We start from the raw sequence: 19129 nt of genomic DNA, 5'->3' as shown, positions 1-19129 counted from the left end.
CTGGCTAAACCAACTGTGCTACAGGGGTTCATTCCAACCAGCATGCATGGCTTAGGGGGACAGTGCTCTAGGGCAAGTATTCCCAAACTGGGGTACGTGCAATGCTGTTGGGGTCATGCCAAATAAAAATGTGATTCACATTTAAAAATACAAATAAATAAAATATTAAAAATTTAATTTCATCACATTTTCAAACAGTCCATTTAGTAAGGCCCGTGTCCATAGAGACACATACTACACCTGCAGCTGTCAACAACACAAGTTGTTCTGCTTCCACAAGCACATCCAATGCTAGCATCAGTAATTCTACATTTGTTGTTAGCCCAGCTAGCATGACACTGACAGTTGTGGATTTGATGCAGCTGAAGAGCTACTGCCCCTTTACCCAGGAAAGCACCGAACAACAGACAGGGACGTTGGACCATCGAAAAGGCGCAAATATGATGAGAACTACATTGATTTGGGGTTCACTTATATTGGGAGCAGTGCCTTTCCTCAGCCACAATGTGTTATATGTGCAAAAGTACTATCATCTCACAACTTGATGAAACCTTCACTCTTGTGCAGACATTTAGGGAAAGAAATGCCAATTTGAAAAATAAGATGACTTTTGAGTAGTAAGACATGTATAAAAGCAACAGATAACATTAATAAGAAGGGGCTAGAAGCATCTTATATGGTGTGCTACCGAGTAGCTAGGACAGGCAAGCCCCATACTATTGTGGAGGACTTGATTCTTCCTGCTGCTGCAGATATGACTGGGACAATGCTGGGGGAAAAGGCCCAAAAAAACTATACAGACAATGCCTTCATCAAACAACACTGTTTCATGACGCATCAGTGACATGGCAGGAGATATTTTGAAACAATTACTGCTTCGCATACAAGCCAGTGAATTGTATGCCTTACAGCTGGATGGATCAACAGACGTGGCGGGCTTGGCAACGCAATGTCCATTACGTTTATGGGGGGGGTCAATTAAGGAAGACATCCTCTTCTGCAAACCACTGGAAACCAGGACAACAGGAGAGGATATTTTTAAAGTACAGGACAGATTTGTGACATTAAATGGACTTTGGTGGTCAAGATGTGTTGGTATCTGTACTGATGGCGCAAAAGCCATGAGTGGGAGACACAGTGGAGTGGTAACACGTGTGCAAGCAGTTGCTCTCGACACCACTTGTGTACACTGCAGCATCCACCGAGAGGCTCTTGATGCCAAGGGAACGCCTGACAGCTTGAAATACGTTTTAAACACTACAGTGAAAATGGTTAACTTTGTTAAAGCAAATCCCCTGAACTCTCGTATATTTTCTGCACCATGCAATGATATGGGAAGCGACCATGTAATGCTTTTACAACATACAGAAGTGCGCTGGTCATCAAGGGACAAAGTATCGACACGTTTTTATGAATTGTGAGACGAGCTTAAAGTTTTCTTTACTGACCATCATTTTCAGTTGTTTGACCGCTTGCATGATGACGAGTTTCTCACACAACTGGCCTATCTGGGTGATGTTTTTTCTCGCCTGAATGATCTGATTCTAGGATTACAGGGACTCTCCGCAACTATATTCAATGTGCGGGACAAAACTGAGGCTATGATTAAGAAGTTGGAGCTCTTCTCTATCTGCATTAACAAGGACAACACACAGGTCGTGCCATCATCATCCTACCATACCTTTGTCTGTACATTATTCCTTTAAACTATTTTATCGCCCCCAGAAACCTCCTCTTACTCTCTGCTCCAGTAGCTCTAGGCGACCAATTCTCATAGCTTTTAGCCGTACCCTTATCCTACTCCTCCTCTGTTCCTCTGGTGATGTAGAGGTGAATCCAGGCCCTGCAGTACCTGGCTCCACTCCTATTCCCCAGGCGCTCTCTTTTGATGACTTCTGTAACCGTAATAGCCTTGGCTTCATGCATGTTAACATTAGAAGCCTCCTCCCTAAGTTTGTTTTGTTCACTGCTTTAGCACACTCTGCCAACCCGGATGTTTTAGCCGTGTCTGAATCCTGGCTTAGAAAGACCACCAAAAACTCAGATATTTTCATCCCCAATTACAAGATTTTCAGACAAGATAGAACGGCCAAAGGGGGCGGTGTTGCAATCTACTGCAAAGACTGCCTGCAGAGTTCTGTCTTACTATCCAGGTCTGTTCCCAAACAATTTGAACTTCTACTTTTAAAAATCCACCTCTCTAAAAACAAGTCTCTCACCGTTGCCGCCTGCTATAGACCACCCTCTGCCCCCAGCTGTGCTCTGGACACTATATGTGAACTGATTGCCCCCCATCTATCTTCAGAGTTCGTGCTGCTAGGCGACCTAAATTTGAACATGCTCAAAACCCCAGCCACCCTACAATCTAAGCTTGATGCCCTCAATCTCACACAAATTATCAATGAACCTACCAGGTACCACCCCAATTCCGTAAACTCGGGTACCCTCATAGATATCATCCTAACAAACTTGCCCTCCAAATACACCTCTGCTGTTTTCAACCAAGATCTCAGCGATCACTGCCTCATTGCCTGTATCCGTAATGGGTCAGCGGTCAAACGACCTCCACTCATCACTGTCAAACGCTCCCTGAAACACTTCAGCGAGCAGGCCTTTCTAATCGACCTGGCCGGGGTATCCTGGAAGGATATCGATCTCATCCCGTCAGTAGAGGATGCCTGGTCATTTTTTAAAAATGCCTTCCTCACCATCTTGAATAAGCATGCCCCATTCAAGAAATTTAGAACCAGGAACAGATATAGCCCTTGGTTCTCTCCTGACCTGACTGCCCTTAACCAACAGAAAAACATCCTATGGCGTTCTGCATTAGCATCGAACAGCCCCCGTGATATGCAACTTTTCAGGGAAGCCAGAAACCAATATACACAGGCAGTTAGAACAGCCAAGGCTAGCTTTTTCAAGCAGAAATTTGCTTCCTGCAACACAAATTCAAAAAAGTTCTGGGACACCGTAAAGTCCATGGAGAATAAGAACACCTCCTCCCAGCTTCCAACCGCTCTGAAGATAGGAAACACTGTCACCACCGACAAATTCACTATAATTGAGAATTTCAATAAGCATTTTTCCACGGCTGGCCATGCTTTCCATCTGGCTGCCCCTACCCCGGACAACAGCACTGCCCTCCCCTCTGCTACTCGCCCAAGCTTCCCCCATTTCTCTTTCTCCCAAATACAGTCAGCTGATGTCCTAAATGAGCTGCAAAATCTGGACCCTTACAAATCAGCCGGGCTAGATAATCTGGACCCTTTCTTTCTAAAACTATCTGCTGAAATTGTTGCCACCCCTATTACTAGCCTCTTCAACCTCTCTTTCGTGTCGTCCGAGATCCCCAAAGATTGGAAAGCAGCTGCGGTTATCCCCCTCTTCAAAGGGGGGGACACCCTTGACCCTAACTGCTACAGACCTATATCTATCCTACCCTGCCTTTCTAAGGTCTTCGAAAGCCAAGTCAACAAACAGATTACCGACCATTTCGAATCCCACCACACCTTCTCCGCTATGCAATCTGGTTTCAGAGCTGGTCATGGGTGCACCTCAGCCACGCTCAAGGTCATAAACGACATCGTAACCGCCATCGATAGGAAACAATACTGTGCAGCCGTATTCATTGACCTGGCCAAGGCTTTTGACTCTGTCAATCACCACATCCTCATTGGCAGACTCGACAGCCTTGGTTTCTCTAATGATTGCCTCGCCTGGTTCACCAACTACTTCTCTGATCGAGTTCAGTGTGTCAAATCGGAGGGTCTGTTGTCCGGGCCTCTGGCAGTCTCTATGGGGGTGCCACAGGGTTCAATTCTTGGACCGACTCTCTTCTCTGTATACATCAATGATGTCGCTCTTGCTGCTGGTGATTCTCTGATCCACCTCTACGCAGACGACACTATTCTGTATACTTCTGGCCCTTCTTTTGACACTGTGTTAACAACTCTCCAGGCGAGCTTCAATGCCATACAACTCTCCTTCCGTGGCCTCCAACTGCTCTTAAATACAAGTAAAACCAAATGCATGCTCTTCAACCGATCGCTGCCTGCCCCTGCCCGCCTGTCCAACATCACTACTTTGGACGGTTCTGACTTAGAATATGTGGACAACTACAAATACCTAGGTGTCTGGTTAGACTGTAAACTCTCCTTCCAGACTCACATCAAACATCTCCAATCCAAAGTCAAATCTAGAATTGGCTTCCTATTCCGCAACAAAGCATCCTTTACTCATGCTGCCAAACATACCCTTGTAAAACTGACCATCCTACCAATCCTCGACTTCGGTGATGTCATTTACAAAATAGCCTCCAAAACCCTACTCAATAAATTGGATGCAGTCTATCACAGTGCCATCCGTTTTGTCACCAAAGCCCCATATACTACCCACCACTGCGACCTGTACACTCTCGTTGGCTGGCCCTCGCTTCATACTCGTCGCCAAACCCACTGGTTCCAGGTCATCTACAAGACCCTGCTAGGTAAAGTCCCCCCTTATCTCTGCTCGCTGGTCACCATAGCAGCACCTATCTGTAGCACGCGCTCCAGCAGGTATATCTCTCTAGTCACCCCCAAAACCAATTCTTCCTTTGGACGCCTCTCCTTCCAGTTCTCTGCTGCCAATGACTGGAACGAACTACAAAAATCTCTGAAATTGGAAAAACCTATCTCCCTCACTAGCTTTAAGCACCAGCTGTCAGAGCAGCTCATAGATTACTGCACCTGTACATAACCCATCTACAATTTAGCCCAAACAACTACCTCTTTACCTACTGTATTTATTTTATTAATTTATTTTGCTCCTTTGCACCCCATTATTTTCTGTCTCTACTTTGCACTTTCTTCCGCTGCAAACCAACCATTCCAGGGTTTTTTTTTAGTTTTATTTTACTTGCTGTGTTGTATTCACTTCACCTCCATGGCCTTTTATATTTTTATTTATTTATTTTATTTATTTATACATATATTTGTTTGCCTTCACCTCCCTTATCTCACCTCACTTGCTCACATTGTATATAGACTTATTTTTTTTTTCACTGTATTATTGACTATATGTTTGTTTTACTCCATGTGTAACTATGTGTTGTTGTATGTGTCGAACTGCTTTGCTTTATCTTGGCCAGGTCGCAATTGTAAATGAGAACGTGTTCTCAATTTGCCTACCTGGTTAAATAAAGGTTAAATAAAAAAAAAAAAAAAAAAATTGTATGATTTTTTGTGTGCAAATGAACTCAAGCTTAAGGACAATGTCAAATGTGATATTCAGTTGAAGTCGGAAGTTTACAAACACCTTAGCCAAATACATTTAAACTCAGTTTTTCACAATCCCTGAGTAAAAATTCCCTTTCCTAGGTCAGTTAGGATCACCGCTTTATTTTAAGAAGGTGAAATGTCAGGATAATAGTAGAGAGAATTATTTATTTCAGCTTTTATTTTTTTTCTTCACATTCCCAGTGGGTCAGAAGTTTACATACACTCAGTTAGTATTTGGTAGCATTGCCTTTAAATTGTTTAAAACTTGGGTCAAACGTTTTGGGTAGCCTTCCACAAGCTTCCCACAATAAGTTAGGTGAAATTCGGCCCATTCCTCCTGACAGAGCTGGTGTAACTGAGTCAGCTTTGTAGGCCTCCTTGCAAGCACATACTTTTTCAGGTCTGCCCACAAATTTTCGATGGGATTGAGTTTTTATTTATTTATTTTTTCACCTTTATTTAACCAGGTAAGCTAGTTGAGAACAAGTTCTCATTTACAACTGCGACCTGCCCAAGATAAAGCAAAGCCGTGCGACACAAACAACAACACAGAGTTACACATGGAATAAACAAGCGTACAGTCAATAACACAATAAAAAAAGAAAGTCTATATACAGTGTGTGCAAATGGCGTGAGGAGGTAAGACAATAAATAGGCCATAGTAGCGAAGTAATTACAATTTAGCAAATTAACACTGGAGTGATAGATGAGCAGATGATGATGTGCAAGTAGAAATACTGGTGTGCAAAAGAGCAGAAAGGTAAATAAAAACAATATGGGGATGAGGTAGGTAGAGTGGGTGGGCTATTTACAGATGGGATATGTACAGCTGCAGCGATCGGTTAGCTGCTCAGATAGCTGATGTTTAAAGTTAGTGAGGGGAATATAAGTCTCCAGCGATTTTTGCAATTCGTTCCAGTCATTGGCAGCAGAGAACTGGAAGGAAAGGCGGCCAAACGAGGTGTTGGCTTTGGGGATGATCAGTGAGATATACCTGCTCGAGCGCGTGCTACGGGTGGGTGTTGTTATCGTGACCAGTGAGCTGAGATAAGGTGGAGCTTTACCTAGCATAGACTTATAGATGACCTGGAGCCAGTGGGCCTGGCTACGAATATGTAGCGAGGGCCAGCTGACTAGAGCATACAGGTCGCAGTGGTGGGTGGTATAAGGGGCTTTGGTGACAAAACGGATGGCACTGTGATAGACTGCATCCAGTTTAATGAGTAGAGTATTGGAAGCTATTTTGTAAATGACATCGTCGAAGTCAAGGATCGGTAGGATAGTCAGTTTTACGAGGGTATGTTTTAGAGGTCGACCGATTAATCGGAATGGCCGATTAATTAGGGCCGATTTCAAGTTTTCATAACAATCGGAAATTGGTATTTTTACATACCTTTATTTAACTAGGCAAGTCAGTTAAGAACACATTCTTATTTTCAATAACGGCCTAGGAACGGTGAGATAACTGCCTTGTTCAGGGGCAGAACGTCTGATTTTCACCTTGTCAGCTCGGGGGATCCAATCTTGCAACCTTACAGTTAACTAGTCCAACGCAATAACGACCTGCCTCTCTCTCGTTGCACTCCACAAGGAGACTGCCTGTAACGCGAATGCAGTAAGCCAAGGTAAGTTGCTAGCTAGCATTAAACTTATCTTATAAAAAACAATCAATCATAACCACTAGTTAACTACACATGGTTGATGATATTACTAGATATTATCTAGCGTGTCCTGCGTTGCATATAATCTGACAGAGCATACAAGCATACAAGTATCTAAGTATCTGACTGAGCGGTGGTAGGCAGAAGCAGGCACGTAAACATTAATTCAAACAGCACTTTCGTGCGTTTTGCCAGCAGCTCTTCGTTGTGCGTCAAGCATTGCGCTGTTTATGACTTCAAGCCTATCAACTCCCGAGATGAGGCTGGTGTAACCGAAGTGAAATGGCTAGCTAGTTAGCGCACGCTAATAGCGTTTCAAACGTCACTCGCTCTGAGCCTTCTAGTAGTTGTTCCCCTTGCTCTGCATGGGTAACGCTGCTTCGATGGTCGCTGTTGTCGTTGTGTTGCTGGTTCGAGCCCAGGGAAGAGCGAGGAGAGGGACGGAAGCTATACTGTTACACTTGCAATACTAAAGTGCCTATAAGAACATCCAATAGTCAAAGGTTAATGAAATACAAATGGTATAGAGGGAAATAGTCCTATAATTCCTACAACCTAAAACGTCTTACCTGGGAATATTGAAGACTTATGTTAAAAGGAACCACCAGCTTTCATATGTTCTCATGTTCTGAGCAAGGAACTGAAACGTTAGCTTTCTTACATAGCACATATTGCACTTTTACTTTCTTCTCCAACACTTTGTTTTGAACATGTTGAACATGTTGAACATGTTTCATTATTTTACTTGAGGCTAAATTGATTTTATTGATGTATTATATTAAGTTAAAATAAGTGTTCATTCAGTATTGTTGTAATTGTCATTATTACAAATAAAATAACCCCCCCCCAAAAAAAATATTTTTAATTTTTTAAATAAAAAAATACAATATTTTTTTTAAATTCAAAAAAATAAAAAAAATACAAAATATACAGTGGGGAGAACAAGTATTTGATACACTGCCGATTTTGCAGGTTTTCCTACTTACAAAGCATGTAGAGGTCTGTCATTTTTATCATAGGTACACTTCAACTGTGAGAGACGGAATCTAAAACAAAAATCCAGAAAATCACATTGTATGATTTTTAAGTAATTAATTTGCATTTTATTGCATGACATAAGTATTTGATCACCTACCAACCAGTAAGAATTCCGGCTCTCACAGACCTGTTAGTTTTTCTTTAAGAAGCCCTCCTGTTCTCCACTCATTACCTGTATTAACTGCACCTGTTTGAACTCGTTACCTGTATAAAAGACACCTGTCCACACACTCAATCAAACAGACTCCAACCTCTCCACAATGGCCAAGACCAGAGAGCTGTGTAAGGACATCAGGGATAAATTGTAGACCTGTACAAGGCTGGGATGGGCTACAGGACAATAGCCAAGCAGCTTGGTGAGAAGGCAACAACTGTTGGCACAATTATTAGAAAATGGAAGAAGTTCAAGATGACGGTCAATCACCCTCGGTCTGGGGCTCCATGCAAGATCTCACCTCGTGGGGCATCAATGATCATGAGGAATGTGAGGGATCAGCCCAGAACTACACGGCAGGACCTGGTCAATGACCTGAAGAGAGCTGGGACCACAGTCTCAAAGAAAACCATTAGTAACACACTACGCCGTCATGGATTAAAATCCTGCAGCGCACGCAAGGTCCCCCTGCTCAAGCCAGCGCATGTCCAGGCCCGTCTGAAGTTTGCCAATGACCATCTGGATGATCCAGAGGAGGAATGGGAGAAGGTCATGTGGTCTGATGAGACAAAAATAGAGCTTTTTGCTCTAAACTCCACTCGCCGTGTTTGGAGGAATAGAAGGATGAGTACAACCCCAAGAACACCATCCCAACCGTGAAGCATGGAGGTGGAAACATCATTCTTTGGGGATGCTTTTCTGCAAAGGGGACAGGACGACTGCACCGTATTGAGGGGAGGATGGATGGGGCCATGTATCGCGAGATCTTGACCAACAACCTCCTTCCCTCAGTAAGAGCATTGAAGATGGGTCGTGGCTGGGTCTTCCAGCATGACAACGACCCGAAACACACAGCCAGGGCAACTAAGGAGTGGCTCCGTAAGAAGCATCTCAAGGTCCTGGAGTGGCCTAGCCAGTCTCCAGACCTGAACCCAATAGAAAATCTTTGGAGGGAGCCGAAAGTCCGTATTGCCCAGCGACAGCCCCGAAACCTGAAGGATCTGGAGAAGGTCTGTATGGAGGAGTGGGCCAAAATCCCTGCTGCAGTGTGTGCAAACCTGGTCAAGAACTACAGGAAACGTATGATCTCTGTAATTGCAAACTAAGGTTTCTGTACCAAATATTCAGTTCTGCTTTTCTGATGTATCAAATACTTATGTCATGCAATAAAATGCAAATTAATTACTTAAAAATCATACAATGTGATTTTCTGGATTTTTGTTTTAGATTCCTTCTCTCACAGTTGAAGTGTACCTATGATAAAAATTACAGACCTCTACATGCTTTGTAAGTAGGAAAACCTGCAAAATTGTCAGTGTATCAAATACTTGTTCTCCCCACTGTATATATATAAAAAAACAGAATAAAAAAATAAATAAAAAAATATAAAAAATAAATTAAATTAATCGGCCGATTAATCGGTATCGGCTTTTTTTGGTCCTCCAATAATCGGTATCGGTATCGGCGTTGAAAAATCATAATCGGTCGACCTCTAGTATGTTTGGCGGCGTGAGTGAAGGAGGCTTTGTTGTGAAATAGGAAGCCGATTCTAGATTTTATTTTGGATTGGAGATGTTTAATATGAGTCTGGAAGGAGAGTTTACAGTCTAGGCAGACACCTATGTATTTGTAGTTGTCCACATATTCAACGTCAGAACCGTCCAGAGTAGTGATGCTAGTCGGGCGGGCGGGTGCGGGCAGCGAACGGTTGAAAAGCATGCATTTGGTTTTACTAGCGTTTAAGAGCAGTTGGAGGGCAATTAACGTGGATTTATCGGTGGTGACAGTGTTACCTAGCCTCAGTGCAGTGCAGTGGGCAGCTGGGAGGAGGTGCTCTTATTCTCCATGGACTTTACAGTGCCCCAAAACTTTTTGGAGTTAGAGCTACAGGATGCAAATTTCTGTTTGAAAAAATTTGCTTTTGCTTCTCTGACTGACTGCGTGTATTGGTTCCTGACTTCCCTGAAAAGTTGCATATCGCGGGGACTATTCGATGCTAGTGCAGTCCACCACAGGATATTTTTGTGCTAGTCGAGGGCAGTCAGGTCTGGAGTGAACCAAAGGCTATATCTGTTCTTAGTTCTACATTTTTTAAAGGTGCATGCTTATTTAAGATGGTGAGGAAATTACTTTAAAAGAACGACTAGGAATCCTCGACTGACGGGATGAGGTCAATATCCTTCCAGGATACCCGGGCCAGGTCGATTAGAAAGGCCTGCTTGCAGAAGTGTTTTAAGGAGCGTTTGACAGTGATGAGGGGTAGTCGTTTGACCGCGGATCCATAGCGGATGCAGGCAATGATCGCTAAGATCCTGATTAAAACAGCAGAGGTGTATTTGGAGGGCAAGTTGGTCAGGATAATATCTATGAGGGTGCCCATGTTTACGGATTAAGGGTTGTACCTGGTGGGTTCCTTGATAATTTGTGTGAGATTGAGGGCATCTAGCTTAGATTGTAGGACTGCCGGGGTGTAAAGCATATTCCAGTTTAGGTCGACTAACAGAACGTACTCTGAAAATAGATGGGGGGCAATCAATTCACATATGGTGTCCAGAGCACAGCTGGGAGCTGAGGGGGGTCTATAACAGGTGGCAACGGTGAGAGACTTATTTCTGGAGAGATTCATTTTTAAAATTAGAAGCTCAAACTGTTTGGGCATAGACCTGGAAAGTATGACAGAACTTTGCAAGCTATCTCTGGAGTAGATTGCAACTCCTCCCCCTTTGGCAGTTCTATCTTGACGGAAAATGTTGAAGTTGGGTATGGAAATCTCCGAATTTTTGGTGGCCTTCCTAAGCCAGGATTCAGACACGGCAAGGACATCAGGGTTGGCGGAGTGTGCTAAAGCAGTGAGTAAAACAAACTTAAGGAGGAGGCTTCTGATGTTAACATGCATGAAACAAAGGCTTTTTCGGTTACAGAAGTCAACAAATGAGAGTGCCTGGGGACACGCAGGGCCTGGGTTAACCTCCACATCACCTGAGGAACAGAGGAGGAGTAGGATGGTGGTACGGCTAAAGGCTATCAAAACTGGTCGTCTAATGCATTGGGGACAGAGATTAAAAGGAGCAGATTTCTGGGCGTGGTGGAATAGATTCAGGGCATAATGTGCAGACAGGGGTATGGTGGGGTGTGGGGCTTTGTGATGGCCACTCCAATACCTTGACTTTGTTGTCCTTAAGCCATTTTGCCACAGCTTTGGAAGTATGCTTGGGGTCATTATCTATTTGGAAGACCAATTTGCGACCAAGCTTTAAGCTTTAAGATGTTGCTTCAATATATCCACATAATTTTCCTCCTCATGCCGCCATCTATTTTATGAAGTGCACCAGTCCCTCCTGCAGAAAAGCACCCCCACAACATGATGCTGCCACCCTCGTGCTTCACAGTTGGGATGGTGTTCTTCGGCTTGCAAGCCTCCCCCTTTTTCCTCCAAACATAGCGATGGTCATTATGGCCAAGCAGTTCTATTTTTGTTTCATCAGACCAGAGAACATTTCTCCAAAAAGTACAATCTTTGTCCGCATGTGCAGTTGCAAACCGTAGTCTGGCTTTTTTTAATGGCAGTTTTGGAGCAGTGGCTTCTTCCTGGCTGAGCGGCCTTTCAGGTTATGTCGATATAGGACTCGTTTTACTGTAGATATAGATACTTTTATACCTGTTTCCTCCAGCATCTTCACAAGGTCCTTTGCTGTTGTTCTGGGATTGATTTGCACTTCTCGCACCAAAGTATGTTCAACTCTAGGAGACAGACTGTGTCATCTTCCAGAGCATTATGACGGCTGCGTGGTCCCATGGTGTTTATACTTGCGTACTATTGTTTGTACAGATGAACGTGGTACCTTCAGGCATTTGGAAATTGCTCCCAAGGATGAACCAGACTTGTGGAGGTCTACAATTTTTTCTTGGATGATTTCTTTTGATTTTCCCATGATGTCAAGTAAAGAGGCACTGACTTTGAAGGTAGGCCTTGAGATACATCCACAGGTACACCTCCAATTGACTCAAATTATGTAAATTAGCTTATCAGAAGCTTCTAAAGCCATGACATAATTTTCTGGAATTTTCCAAGCTGTTTAATAGGCACAGTCAACTTAGTGTATGTAAACTTCTGACCCACTGGGATTGTGATACAGTGAATTATAAGTGAAATAATCTGTCTGTAAACAATTGTTGGAAAAATTACTTGTCATGCACAAAGTAGATGTCCTAACCGACTTGCCAAAATTATAGTTTGTTAACAAGAAATATGTGGAGTGGTTGAAAAACGAGTTTTAATGACTCCAACCTAAGTGTCTGTAAACTTCCGACTTCAACTGTAGCGAAGCACCTGAGTGAGTTGGCTTCGCAATTACACATGTACTTTCCCGAAACGGACGACACAAACAGCTGGATTTGTTATCCCTTTCATGCCCTGCCTTCAGTCCACTTACCGATATCTGAACAAAAGAGCTTCATCGAAATTGCAAAAGTGGTTCTGTGAAAATGTAATTTAAATCAGAAGCCACTGTCAGATTTCTGGAATGGGCTGCGCTCAGCGTATCCTGCCTTGGCAAATCGCGCTCTTAAGACACTGATGCCCTTTGCAACTACGTGTCTATGTGAGAGTAGATTCTCGGCCCTCACTAGCATGAAAACTAAATACAGGCACAGACTGTGTGTGGGAAATGATTTAAGACAGACTCTCTCCAATACAACCCAACATTGCAGAATTATGAGCATTCTTTCAAGCACACCCTTCTCATTAACCTGTGGTGGGTTATTCACAATTTTCTATGAACAAATAAGGTTTTATATGTAAGATGGTTAAATAAAGAGCAAAATTATTGATTATAATTATATTATTATTTGTGCCCTGGTCCTATAAGAGCTCTTTGTCACTTCCTACAAGCCAGGTTGTGACAAAAACTCACTCATTCTTATGTTTAACAAATGTATTGTATAATGTGTGTGTGGAAGGCTTACAATGATGGCAAAAAACAACATTTGAGAGTGCACTGAACGTGGTGCGAGAGGGGGTACGCAGCTGGAGGTTGAATGTTTGAAGGGGTACGGGACTATAAAAAGTTTGGGGAAAACTGTCTCTTGGGGAACTGAACAGACCTTGGGAGCTTTCTACTCACGGATCAACAGAGGAGAGGAAAAAGCATGAAAGCATATCATTATTGTCTCTCTAGGACACCAACCTCAGATATTACTTCCCTGCTCACTTTCACCTTCCTCTGTTCAGTGGGAGAAAGAAAAATATCTCCCTCAACAGTTACCGTTCATTGACTCCCTCCGAACCTGTGTGAGCATTTAAAGAGGAGGTGAGAGCTCTGTCTAATAACTCTTGGCAGAGGTTTGCTGATACTAAACCATTACCAAGCAGACTGGGGTATGACAAATGCTCCCAGTAATGCTGTATGAATGAGGATCCACCGCACTATGCACGCAGAATCTGTTTTCCAGGAAAACCGACAGAGACTCCCTCCTAGCTGCATTCCCTGTGCTGCGCTGTGCGCCACATCATCTACTCTCTCCTGTTCCACTGAGACGGAGTTAATCACTGGGAAAGACACATAACACACCCATTCAACCAGCCCCACCCCTCTGAACCATCTATGGTCAAGACGGATGATTGCCCCAAATAAAACCACATTCAGAGGTCCAGTTCTGGTCAGCAGTATGCCGTTTATTCACTGAGCTTTAATGTGGTTCTGACAAACCCCGTTTTCCCTGTCTGAGCCACAATTATCACACTGACATCACTTTTATTTTTTGAATGACTATTTCAAACTTGTGAAAGTTGTCCCTTCAGCCTTCAAAAAAAGGATTTCTAAAGACCAATGGAACTACTAGTAAAGCGCCAGGAGGGTTTGTTTTCGTTTCCAACACCTACATGTACAGTTGAAGTCAGAAGTTTACACACACTTAGGTTGGAGTCATTAACACTTGTTTTTCAACCACTCCACAAATTTCTTGTTAACAAACTATAGTTTTGGCAAGTCAGTTAAGACATCTTTGTGCATGACACAAGTCATTTTTCCAACAATTGTTTACAGACAGATTATTTCACTTATAATTCACTGTATCACAATCCCAGTGGGTTAGAACTTAACATACACTAAGTCGACTGTGCCTTTAAACAGCTTGGAAAATTCCAGAAAAGTATGTCATGGCTTTAGAAGCTTCTGATAAGCTAATTGACATAATTTGAGTCAATTGGAGGTGTACCTGTGGATGTATTTCAAGGCCTACTTTCAAACTCAGTGCCTCTTTGCTTGACATCATGGGAAAATCAAAAGAAATCAGCACAAAATGTGTAGACCTCCACAAGTCTGATTCATCCCTGGGAGCAATTTCCAAATGCCTGAATGTACCACGTTCATCTGTAAAAACATAGTATGCAAGTATAAACACCATGGGACCACACAGCCGTCATACCGCTCAGGAAGGAGACGTGCACCATCCCAACTGTCAAGCACGGGGGTGGCAGCATCATGTTGTGGGGGTGCTTTGTTGCAGGAGGGACTGGTGCACTTCACAAAATAGATGGCGGCATGAGGAGGGAACATTATATGGATATATTGAAGCAACATCTCAAGACATCAGTCAGGAAGTTAAAGCTTGTTTGCAAATGGGTCTTCCAAATAGATAATGACCCCAAGCATACTTCCAAAGTTGTGGCAAAATGGCTTAAGGACAACAAAGTCAAGGTATTGGAGTGGCCATCACAAAGCACTGACCACAATCCTATAGAAAATTTATGGGCAGAACTGAAAAAGCGTGTGCGAGCAAGGAGGCCTACAAATCTGATTCAGTTACACCAGCTCTGTCAGGAGGAATGGGCCGAAATTCACCCAACTTATTGTGGGAAGCTTGTGGAAGGCTACCCAAAACGTTTGACCCAAGTTAAACAATTTAAAGGCAATGCTACCAAATACTAATTGAGTGTATGTAAACTTCTGACCCACTGGGAATGTGATGAAAGAAATAATTAAAAGCTGAAATAAATCATTCTCTCTACTATTATTCTGACATTTCACCTTCTTAAAATAAAGCGGTGATCCTAACTGACCTAAGAAAGGGAATGTTTACTAGGATTAAATGTCAGGAATTGTGAAAAACTAAGTATAAATGTATTTTGCTAAGGTGTATGTAAACTTCCAACTTCAACTGTATGTATTCAGTTTACATTGTAAATGTCGTGATCTCTGGACCCTAAGAACAGAGTGTTGATTCCCAGCCATCATTCTAGTCATTGTCCTCTTGAAACCAGCTGTTATTTTGGGTCTATCTGGGAAAGAGTGATGACAAACTTCCTGTCCTAGGGCACTGTTTACACTCCTTCTCCTGGCCGGGAGAGTCACAGCAACCATAGCCAGGGAACAGTGGAGGCTGCTGAGGGAAGAACGGCTCATAATAATGGCTGGAATGGAGTATAATGGAATGGTATCAAACCCATGAAAACCATGTTTTCATGCCCTTCCATTATACTCCATTCCAGCCATTATTATGAGCTGTTCTCCCCTCAGCAGCCTCCACTGCCAGGGAACCACGCCACATCAATGGTAAATGCTCAACTTTTTCCATCCAATGTACAGTAAAAGACCTCAGAAAACAAAGTGTTTTGAGTATTCACTCTCAGTGATAATGAGACACGAAAAAGGAGAATACAATCTCACTCCCAGCAGTAAGCTAAAGCAACAGCAAGCACTATATTATGTCCATTATGCAATATTATCTCAACTTCATAGGCCTATTGTTTAATATCTACCATATGGTATGTATCAACTCTACACCAACATGTATGTTGAACCCATTCAAAACATTGTTTACAAATATTGTGCTGTTCTTACTGGAACACTTGTAGAGTTTGCGTGCCTGTGTGATATCCCCTTTGCTTAGCCTTGTCCTCTGGCCAATCGGCGGTCTCACTCCATTGACATCATAGCGTGGCAGGATTGTGTCCAAGAAGATTCCTCTGCATTTCAGGAGAAGAGACTGCGGTTAGATCAAAACACAACAAAACCAAGAAGGCACTCACACATACACACACACATTGGTGTAAAGTACTTAAGTAAAAATACTTTGAAGTACTACTTAAGCTGTTTTTTGGGGTATCTGTAATTTACTTTGACAACTTTTACTTACTATATTGCTACATTCCTAAATAAAAATAATGTACTTTTTACTCCATACATTTTCCCTGATACCCAAAAGTACTCGCTATCCTTAAATGAAAAAACAAGAAAATGGTGCTTTCTGGTTTGCTTAATATAAGGAATGTGAAATTATTTATACTTTTACTTTATTTGAGCTTTTTTATTTGTATTTTTTTGTATTTTCACCCCAATTTTGTGGTATCCAATTGGTAGTTACAGTCTTGTCTCATTGCTGCAACTACCGTACGGACTCGGGAGAGGCGAAGGTCGAGAGCCATGCGTCCTCCGAAACACAACCCAACCAAGCAACACTGCTTCTTGACACAATGCCCATTTAACCCGGAAGCCCGCCACACCAATGTGTCAGAGGAAACACCGTACACCTGGTGACTGTCAGCGTGCACTGCACCCGGTCCCCCACAGGAGTCGCTAGTGCATGATGGGACAAGGATATCCCTGCCAGCCAAACCCTCCCCCAACCCGGACGACGCTGGGCCAATTGTGCGCCGCCCCATGGGTATCCCGGTCTCGGCCGGCTGCGACAGAGCCTGGACTCGAACCCAGAATCTCTAGTGGCACAGCTAGCACTGCGATGCAGTGCCTTAGACCACTGCGCCCTACTTTTAGACTTTTACTCAAGTAGCATTTTACTGGGTGACTTTCACTTGGGTCATTTTCTATTAAAAAGGTATCTTTACTTTTAGTCAAGAATGACAATTGGGTACTTTTTCCAACACTGCACACACTCAGAAAATACATGTTCACTCAGAGGACTCTGGTGAAGCCTAAAGATCCATCAACCAGCAGCTAAACTGCTGCCAGTAACACTGACAGTAGGCATTATTTAGGGATCTACTGAGGACGCTGAAACTTATGGACGCATCAGGCCACAGCTTTGCCTGTGTGAGTCTGGCGGCCTGCCATTAGGGCCTGAGCCAAGGAGTGAGATCTACTGTATGGGGGCATACAAGGGGCTTGGAGGCCATATAATCCCTGTTTCACTCTCTCTTGATCAGAAAGGGATGCATTTAAAAAGGTGAAGATGTGGAAATAACAACTCAAATAATAATAAAGATATGTATAAGCCTTTGAATTCATACATGTACAAACGAACACATGAGAAAGTATGTACAAAATGTTCCCCCCCATCTTAAACACGTTTATTGTTTTTGGAATTTGGTGCCGAGACACCACCAAATATGCACTGGAACATTCTGCCAGTTAAGAGAGTGGACAGAGTGTGATGCCAAGTCGTGCTGCCCACTGACTGGTTATCAGTGACCTCACTATGGTTTGGCCGGGGGGGCTTCTTGGTTCATCGCACTCTAGCGACTCCTTGTGGCGGGCCGGGCGGCTGCAGGCTGACTTCAGTCTTCAGTTGAACATTGTTTCCTCCGACACATTGGTGCAGCTGGCTTCTGGGTTAAGAGGTTGGGTGTTAATGAGCGTGGTTTGGCGGGTCATGTTTCAGAGGGCGCATGACTCGACCTTCGCCTCTCCCGAGCCCATTCGGGAGTTGCAGCGATGAGACACGATCATAATTGAAATTGGGAGAAAAAGGGGGTAAAATACAAAAAAATCTAAAATACAAAAAATAACTAAGTGCTTAACTTCTAATATTATTATATAATAAATAACCAATGGACTGTTCCTGGTCAGTGGTCCCCTCTAAGGCTGTAGGAATGTCCTCCTCAGAGGACGTAAGTAGTTCAGACAGGACTGAGTGTCAGAACTGAACTCACACTGACCTCATCATGTGTGCTGTACTACTTCCATCTGTACAGGCTGTACAGAACAAAAAGTCCAACACTGCAAACAAAAGCCCTCCTCTGACAACTCCATGGGAAAGTCTCAAAATGGATTGGTTTGTTGTATGGACAACAACATTTAGCATAAGGATTAAAAGTCAAAAGGAACAAGAACGATTACAAAGAAGTACAAAACTCACACCATGGTGGCTTGCGTTTGGCTTGAAAAGGAACGGTTGATGCCGAAAAAACAGACGTTTTCACACCACTTTCTCACTTGACACTTTGCTAGTTTATCATCTCCTTTTCTCTCTCTGCAATGGTGAGCAAAGGCCTTCTCCCTGGCCGTTCCCATGGTGACGTGCCCATCAATGCCAGGCATGTGCAAACAGAACAGCCTGAGCTAACAGTTGAAGCACTGCCTGTCTGTCTGTCTGTCTACTTGCCTGCCTGCCGTATGCTGGCTGCCGGTGAACAACGCCACTGCAGCCGGTGTCAGAGTAGACAAAGGGCACACTGGAAGGTCTTTATTTGAGTTGGCTCTGCTCCATGCACCAGGCCTTAAAAATGTCCCCAGCGTAGGGGGGCGGATAAAGCCCAGGGTCGGGTAACATGCCCCAGACAAAAAGCATGGGGAGCTGCCTTACTTGTCCCCAGGAGACACTTCAAAACATGAGGGCTGCCCATGAAATCTTCCCAACAACAATCTCAGCAAAGGCCCTGGCTTCCCACGGTGATTTACAGTAAAAACGCTGTGCAAACACACAGGCTAATAATGGGGAAACAAAGGGAGACATTGGGACAGGTACATCAGCCAATCAGCATGCAGGGGAAGTGTAAACCGGATCACAAACCTCAGTGACTTGAGAAAAGCTAACAGGAGCACCTCGTCTCCTAATAAGGATCTCTGAAAACACACTGACCACACTCTCGATACAATCCACAATGAAAACATTTATCTCTAAACAGTAAAATAATGGTATATGGCTATATTTAGGGAAAATAGGAATGCTCAGAGTGGTGAAATCACAACAAAGCAGGGAGCATCAACAATCATAAACCTACTTCATTCTGTCTGTATAGTTAGAAAATAAAGGGCCAGACAGCCCATTCTGTGCAGTGG

General features: G+C 43.3%; 1 protein-coding gene across 1 annotated transcript in view; it reads right to left on the bottom strand.

Annotated features, from left to right (window-relative positions):
* LOC139545422 (bone morphogenetic protein 1-like) overlaps nucleotides 1-19129 on the bottom strand; it is a 59159-nt gene that overhangs the window by 15073 nt on the left and 24957 nt on the right. The window contains exon 7 of the mRNA XM_071353171.1: nucleotides 15953-16077. Within this exon, the coding sequence (XP_071209272.1) occupies nucleotides 15953-16077 (125 nt within the window). The remainder of the gene's footprint in view (nucleotides 1-15952; nucleotides 16078-19129) is intronic.

The sequence above is a fragment of the Salvelinus alpinus genome, chromosome 19 (genome assembly GCF_045679555.1).
Source record: "Salvelinus alpinus chromosome 19, SLU_Salpinus.1, whole genome shotgun sequence".
NCBI classification, from domain to species: Eukaryota; Metazoa; Chordata; class Actinopteri; order Salmoniformes; family Salmonidae; genus Salvelinus; species Salvelinus alpinus.
This window is presented reverse-complemented; position numbering and strand designations above follow the sequence as displayed.